This window comes from Haliotis rufescens, unplaced genomic scaffold (genome assembly GCF_023055435.1).
Source record: "Haliotis rufescens isolate VD_foot unplaced genomic scaffold, xgHalRufe1.0.p SCAF_51, whole genome shotgun sequence".
Taxonomy (NCBI): domain Eukaryota; kingdom Metazoa; phylum Mollusca; class Gastropoda; order Lepetellida; family Haliotidae; genus Haliotis; species Haliotis rufescens.
The window spans coordinates 1,885,513-1,893,578 of NW_025964235.1; the positions used below are offsets into that span (position 1 = coordinate 1,885,513).

General features: G+C 44.4%; 1 protein-coding gene across 2 annotated transcripts; it reads right to left on the reverse strand.

The window, feature by feature from the left end:
- Nucleotides 1–4,356: 4,356 nt before the first annotated feature.
- On the reverse strand, nt 4,357–6,405 carry LOC124140613 (MAD2L1-binding protein-like). 2 transcript variants are annotated; one of them, XM_048384891.1, is made up of 3 exons: nt 6,132–6,405; nt 5,067–5,771; nt 4,357–4,956 (listed from the first exon to the last, which is right to left on the reverse strand). In XM_048384891.1, the coding sequence occupies exons 1-3, from the start codon at nt 6,348–6,350 to the stop codon at nt 4,930–4,932; spliced, it is 951 nt and encodes a 316-aa protein (XP_048240848.1). In that variant the 5' UTR covers nt 6,351–6,405; the 3' UTR covers nt 4,357–4,929. The 2 variants fall into 2 exon arrangements, with proteins under 2 accessions (XP_048240848.1, XP_046364215.2); XM_046508259.2 differs by having other exon boundaries at nt 4,357–5,771; nt 6,132–6,404.
- Between the last annotated feature and the right edge of the window lie 1,661 nt (nt 6,406–8,066).

Consider the following 8,066-nt stretch of genomic DNA (forward strand, 5'->3'; position numbering starts at 1 on the left):
GTGTATTTATATTTATATTTCACGGTTAAAATAGAGGTTACCATTTTAACAGTAGTCAGTACATACAAACACATATAGCTTGAAGATTCCTGTTTGTGTTCATAGTTTGTGATTATTTACAGACAGCCGCCATACAGCTGGAATATTGCTGAGTGCGGCATTAAACAACAAACAAACAAACAAACAAACAAACAAACAAACAAACAAACAAACAAATCATAGTTTGCAACGTAACCCTGGATGGTGTGTGTTCCTTGGATGTCTGCATCTCCAATGCACACGTGTTAACGAAACTGTTCAATTGAGGTCAGCTGGTCAAGGGATTGTGTATGAACCAAGAAATCAGTTGTTGCAAATGTCAAGGGTCTCTGCCATCAGGGAACTGACACTACACATAGTCAAGGTTGATACCTACACCGATTGGTGTGCCCTGAAGACACTACACACATCAGGGTTGATACCTACACAGATTGGTATGTCCTGAAGACACTACACACACAGCCAGGGTTGATACCTACACAGATTGGTATGTCCTGAAGACACTACACACATCAGGGTTGATACCTACACAGATTGGTATGACCTGAAGACACTTCAGACACAGCAGGGTTGATACCTACACAGATTGGTATGCCCTGAAGACACTACACACACAGACAGGGTTGATACCTACACAGATTGGTATGACCTGAAGACACTACACACATCAGGGTTGATACCTACACAGATTGGTATGACCTGAAGACACTTCACACACATCAGGGTTGATGCCTACACGGATTGGTATGTCCCGAAGACACTACACACATCAGGGTTGATGCCTACACAGATTGGTATGTCCTGAAGACACTACACACATCAGGGTTGATACCTACACAGATTGGTATGCCCTGAAGACACTACACACATCAGGGTTGATACCTACACAGATTGGTATGCCCTGAAGACACTACACACATCAGGGTTGATGCCTACACAGATTGTTATGTCCTGAAGACACTACACACACAGCCAGGGTTGATGCCTACACAGATTGGTATGACCTGAAGACACTACACACATCAGGGTTGATACCTACACAGATTGGTATGTCCTGAAGACACTACACACACAGCCAGGGTTGATGCCTACACAGATTGGTATGCCCTGAAGACACTACACACACAGCCAGGGTTGATGCCTACACAGATTGGTATGACCTGAAGACACTTCACACACAGCAGGGTTGATACCTACACAGATTGGTATGCCCTGAAGACACTACACACACAGACAGGGTTGATACCTACACAGATTGGTATGTCCTGAAGACACTACACACACAGACAGGGTTGATACCTACACAGATTGGTATGCCCTGAAGACACTACACACACAGGCAGGGTTGATACCTACACAGATTGGTATGTCCTGAAGACACTACACAAACAGCCAGGGTTGATGCCTACACAGATTGGTATGCCCTGAAGACACTACACACATCAGGGTTGATACCTACACAGATAAGTATGTCCTGAAGACACTACACACACAGCCAGGGTTGATGCCTACACGGATTGGTATGTCCTGAAGACACTACACACATCAGGGTTGATACCTACACAGATTGGTATGTCCTGAAGACACTACACACACAGCCAGGGTTGATGCCTACACAGATTGGTATGCCCTGAAGACACTACACACACAGCCAGGGTTGATGCCTACACAGATTGGTATGACCTGAAGACACTTCACACACAGCAGGGTTGATACCTACACAGATTGGTATGCCCTGAAGACACTACACACACAGACAGGGTTGATACCTACACAGATTGGTATGTCCTGAAGACACTACACACACAGACAGGGTTGATACCTACACAGATTGGTATGCCCTGAAGACACTACACACACAGGCAGGGTTGATACCTACACAGATTGGTATGTCCTGAAGACACTACACAAACAGCCAGGGTTGATGCCTACACAGATTGGTATGCCCTGAAGACACTACACACATCAGGGTTGATACCTACACAGATTGGTATGTCCTGAAGACACTACACACACAGCCAGGGTTGATGCCTACACAGATTGGTATGCCCTGAAGACACTACACACACAGCCAGGGTTGATGCCTACACAGATTGGTATGACCTGAAGACACTTCACACACAGCAGGGTTGATACCTACACAGATTGGTATGCCCTGAAGACACTACACACACAGACAGGGTTGATACCTACACAGATTGGTATGTCCTGAAGACACTACACACACAGACAGGGTTGATACCTACACAGATTGGTATGCCCTGAAGACACTACACACACAGGCAGGGTTGATACCTACACAGATTGGTATGTCCTGAAGACACTACACAAACAGCCAGGGTTGATGCCTACACAGATTGGTATGCCCTGAAGACACTACACACATCAGGGTTGATACCTACACAGATTGGTATGTCCTGAAGACACTACACACACAGCCAGGGTTGATGCCTACACGGATTGGTATGTCCTGAAGACACTACACACATCAGGGTTGATACCTACACAGATTGGTATGTCCTGAAGACACTACACACACAGCCAGGGTTGATACCTACACAAATTGGTATGACCTGAAGACACTTCACACACAGCAGGGTTGATACCTACACAGATTGGTATGCCCTGAAGACACTACACACACAGACAGGGTTGATACCTACACAGATTGGTATGCCCTGAAGACACTTCACACAGCCAGGGTTGATACCTACACAGATTGGTATGCCCTGAAGACACTACACACAGCCAGGGTTGATACCTACACAGATTGGTATGTCCTGTAGACACTTCACACATCAGGGTTGATACCTACACAGATTGGTATGTCCTGAAGACACTACACACATCAGGGTTGATACCTACACAGATTGGTATGCCCTGAAGACACTACACACATCAGGGTTGATGCCTACACAGATTGGTATGTCCTGAAGACACTACACACACAGACAGGGTTGATACCTACACAGATTGGTATGTCCTGAAGACACTACACACAGCCAGGGTTGATACCTACACAGATTGGTATGTCCTGTAGACACTTCACACATCAGGGTTGATGCCTACACAGATTGGTATGACCTGAAGACACTACACACACAGACAGGGTTGATACCTACACAGATTGGTATGACCTGAAGACACTACACACACAGACAGGGTTGATACCTACACAGATTGGTATGCCCTGAAGACACTACACACAGCCAGGGTTGATACCTACACAGATTGGTATGCCCTGAAGACACTACACACACAGACAGGGTTGATACCTACACAGATTGGTATGCCCTGAAGACACTACACACAGCCAGGGTTGATACCTACACAGATTGGTATGCCCTGAAGACACTACACACAGCCAGGGTTGATACCTACACAGATTAGTATGCCCTGAAGACACTACACACATCCAGGGTTGATACCTACACAGATTGGTATGTCCTGAAGACACTACACACAGCCAGGGTTGATGCCTACACAGATTGGTATGTCCTGAAGACACTACACACAGCCAGGGTTGATGCCTACACAGATTGGTATGACCTGAAGACACTACACACAGCCAGGGTTGATGCCTACACAGATTGGTATGACCTGAAGACACTACACACAGCCAGGGTTGATACCTACACAGATTGGTATGTCCTGAAGACACTACACACAGCCAGGGTTGATGCCTACACAGATTGGTATGACCTGAAGACACTACACACATCAGGGTTGATACCTACACAGATTGGTATGTCCTGAAGACACTACACACATCAGGGTTGATACCTACACAGATTGGTATGCCCTGAAGACACTACACACACAGCCAGGGTTGATACCTACACAGATTGGTATGCCCTGAAGACACTACACACATCAGGGTTGATACCTACACAGATTGGTATGCCCTGAAGACACTACACACAGCCAGGGTTGATACCTACACAGATTGGTATGCCCTGAAGACACTACACACACAGCCAGGGTTGATACCTACACAGATTGGTATGCCCTGAAGACACTACACACACATCAAGGTTGATACCTACACCGATTGGTATGTCCTGAAGACACTACACACATCAGGGTTGATACCTACACAGATTGGTATGTCCTGAAGACACTACACACATCAGGGTTGATACCTACACAGATTGGTATGACCTGAAGACACTACACACATCAGGGTTGATACCTACACAGATTGGTATGCCCTGAAGACACTACACACATCAGGGTTGATGCCTACACAGATTGGTATGTCCTGAAGACACTACACACACAGCCAGGGTTGATGCCCGTGACTAAGACACAAACAAGTTGTCATGTTCATGTCCTGACATGTGTTTACACGAGCACTTTTATTGACATTCTCATGTGGTAATACATGACATACTTTCCCTTTGAGTTCCAGGGTGATCCACATCATAAATACATACATATATAACAAGTTGGATCACTGAAACATGCAATACTTTGACATCTACACAATAGTAATTATAGCATCTGTTTTTTTCAATTCATGATGTACAAAATCTAGATTCTATACAAGTGAATAAAATTTATAGATTTTTTTAAAAACAAATTTCTAAAAGACATGATAAGAAGTGAAAAGATCATCCTGAGCAACAACTTCCTAGGCTTGTCCTTCACAACCTTTAGCCAGCACAGGTCATCAGGGCAACATATTCCTTGGCTTGTCCTTCAAAACCCTTCATCAGCACAGGTCTTCAGGGCAACATATTCCTTGGCTTGTCCTTCAAAACCCTTCACCAGCACAGGTCATCAGGGCAACATATTCCTTGGCTTGTCCTTATAACCCTTCACCAGCACAGGTCATCAGGGCAACATATTCCTTGGCTTGTCCTTATAACCCTTCACCAGCACAGGTCATCAGGGCAACATATTCCTTGGCTTGTCCTTCAAAACCCTTCACCAGCACAGGTCTTCAGGGCAACATATTCCTTGGCTTGTCCTTCAAAACCCTTCACCAGCACAGGTCTTCAGGGCAACATATTCCTTGGCTTGTCCTTATAACCCTTCACCAGCACAGGGGCCTGGAACCATATCGTGTCCAGCTCGGGTGTAGGGGAAACAACTGTCTCAGAAGACCTACATGTCTCCATTTGACCATCTCCGCTGCATAAGGCATAGTCTGGGTTAGATGCACTGAGACAGTTGTTCAGAACACAGTCGTTCATGTCAGCATCAGACAGCACTGATGAGTCCAGGGGCTCAATTCCTGATATCTCAACTTCGCTCACATCACATGACAGGTCATGAGAACCCACGTGATGGTGTCTACATTTTATGTTGTACTCAAACTGTCGACCTCTGATGGGTCGTTTAAACGTGGGCTTGGGCACAAACCACTGTATGCCGCTATCTCTGGGTGCATACAACAGCACAGCCATGTTTGTCGGTGAGATGGGTTTGACTCCTCCCAGCAAGTCGTGGGTGATGAGCTGACGGAAGAGAGACTTCACACTGGACCTGAGAGAGACTAGGTCAGCCTCTGGGGACAAAGGGGGCAGGTTGATGAGAAACGATTCTCTGGGACTGACGACGGTGCCGCCCATGGTGATGAGCACCTGTTTGACTTCTGGGCATGTGACAAAAGCAGCTTCCACCCTTTGCATCATCTCCATCACACAGGATATAAGACTCGTCTTCTTCTTGTCCTCCATGCTGCCATAGAAACATTTCCTCTTCTGTCTCACAGTAGACAGAACAGTCTGCAAGGAAAATCAAAATCCTACAGTGAGACACAAAACTAGCTGAAAATAGCTGTTACCAAAAATATTTATCACTAACATTTTATTGGCAAAATAAAGATTTGCATTAAATATTTTCATATTTTACTTGTGGTTAAGGAGGTATGGTGATTAGTTGCTGTTAAAGATACATTTTATTGGTTCAACACAGACAGGAACATGCTGCCAGTGCTGGTAACAAATTGTGAAGTGGTTTTGGAAAGACAATAACAGCACAGCTGCAACCTTCTGTGGCAAAACCAAACAGGTACATGACACCATTAGCTAATGCCAACACCCGGTGTCACATATATTGATCAGTGGAATTTGTAATATCATTACTGTTTCCTGGAGGCTGGTAGTGGTAGTATTCGACTTGTCAAGTGCTTCTTTCTTCAAATGATCGAACGGCATTGGTATCTGTTGTCTTTCGTACATAAAATACTTAAAAAGTTCATTGGCAATAACGGCCCTGACATTTGAATGTACGCCGGCATCAAAAATAATATCACAAGATTTAATTTGATCCTCGTATTTTTTTCTGTTTACAATACCCGCCATGATGGCTCCAGATACCACTGGTATATTGTCTATTTTGCGTCGTAGTTTCTGAACCAATAGATGCGTCGCGCAATGAATACGTTTTCACAGTTTATGTTACAACGGGAGATAATCATAAAATCAGTATTAACGAAGACCGTTTAAATTCTAGAACCTTTTACGTTTGCTTCACGCACTTCCATCCCAAAGTCAGCATAGCTGATAAGTGTCATTTAATTATTGATAATCAGCTGATAAATAACATCTAATCATTGCTATTCCACTGATCAATAGTATCAAATCATTGATCGAAACAGGTGCACTGCGGCAAATTTCCGAACACAATTGAGTCATTTCAAAAGAAAAAGGAGTTTCCTTGATGGCCTGATGGCCTGGACCTGTTCAAGGCTGCAAGGCCAACATTTGATGTTACTTGTGTACACACTTCAGAGGTGAACATACACCCGAAGGGGCATACATTGCAATGAAGTAAGAAGGTGTTGAGGTCCCAATCATCTCGCCTTCCTCTAAATACACCAACGTAATGTTATGTAGAGAATAAAACACATTCGATGTTTGTTTTAGATTTAAAACCCTCATTCGAGGGGTAAAACTGAGAGCCACGAGGTTTTATTCCAAGGTGAAACAATATTGATCGACACTTTAAAGTTTCAAACACACTTTACGTGAACAATAGGAAACGGACGTAAAATATCTGATGCTGGCGTACATGTGCTTGGAAAAGAAATTCTTTGAAACATTGTCGTTTCGTCAGTGTCTCTGTTGTCCCTTGGTTCTCTCATTAGGCAACATACATGAAGGATGCAATAAAGATGCACTGAAACATAAAGAAGTCATGTGATCTAACATCATTCCACACATTTCCCTATTTATATTGTGTTCAAATGCAAAATATATCTCAATCGGTGGGCATTCTGTAGAATATCCCTGGGACAGGGGGACTTTCTGTAGAATAACCCTGGGACAGGTGGACTTTCTATAGAATAACCCTGGGACAAAGAGACTTTCTGTAGAATATCCCTAGGACAGGGGGACTTTCTGTAGAATAACCCTAGGACAGGGGGACTTTCTGTAGAATATCCCTGGGACAGATGGACTTTCTGTAGAATATACCTGGGACAGGTGGACTTTCTGTAGAATATCCCTAGGACAGGGGGACTTTCTGTAGAATAACCCTAGGACAGGGGGACTTTCTGTAGAATATCCCTGGGACAGATGGACTTTCTGTAGAATAACCCTAGGACAGGGGGACTTTCTTCAGAATATACCTGGGACAGAGAGACTTTCTGTAGAATAACCCTAGGACAGGGGGACTTTCTATAGAATAACCCTAGGACAGAGGGACTTTCTGTAGAATATACCTGGGACAGATGGACTTTCTGTAGAATATCCCTGGGACAGATGGACTTTCTGTAGAATAACCCTAGGACAGGGGGACTTTCTTCAGAATATACCTGGGACAGAGAGACTTTCTGGTGAATATCCCCGGGACAGGGGGACTTTCTGCAGAATATACCTAGGACAGAGGGACTTTCTGTAGAATGTAGCTGGGACAGAGAGACTTTCTGTAGAATATACCTGGGACAGAGAGACTTTCTGTAGAATATACCTGGGACAGAGAGACTTTCTGCAGAATATACCTAGGACAGAGGGACTTTCTGTAGAATGTAGCTGGGACAGATGGACTTTCTGTAGAATGTAGCTGGGACAGAGAGA

Bases quoted from the DNA above. Each gene is read 5' to 3' on its own strand.
- LOC124140613 (XM_048384891.1), bottom strand. From the start codon at position 6,350: ATGGCGGGTATTGTAAACAGAAAAAAATACGAGGATCAAATTAAATCT. The intron at 5,772-6,131 runs GTAATGATATTA...TTTTCCTTGCAG, and splicing joins CTACCAGCCTCCAGGAAACA to ACTGTTCTGTCTACTGTGAG. The intron at 4,957-5,066 runs GACAAGCCAAGG...AGGGTTTTGAAG, and splicing joins TGCTGGTGAAGGGTTATAAG to GACAAGCCAAGGAATATGTT.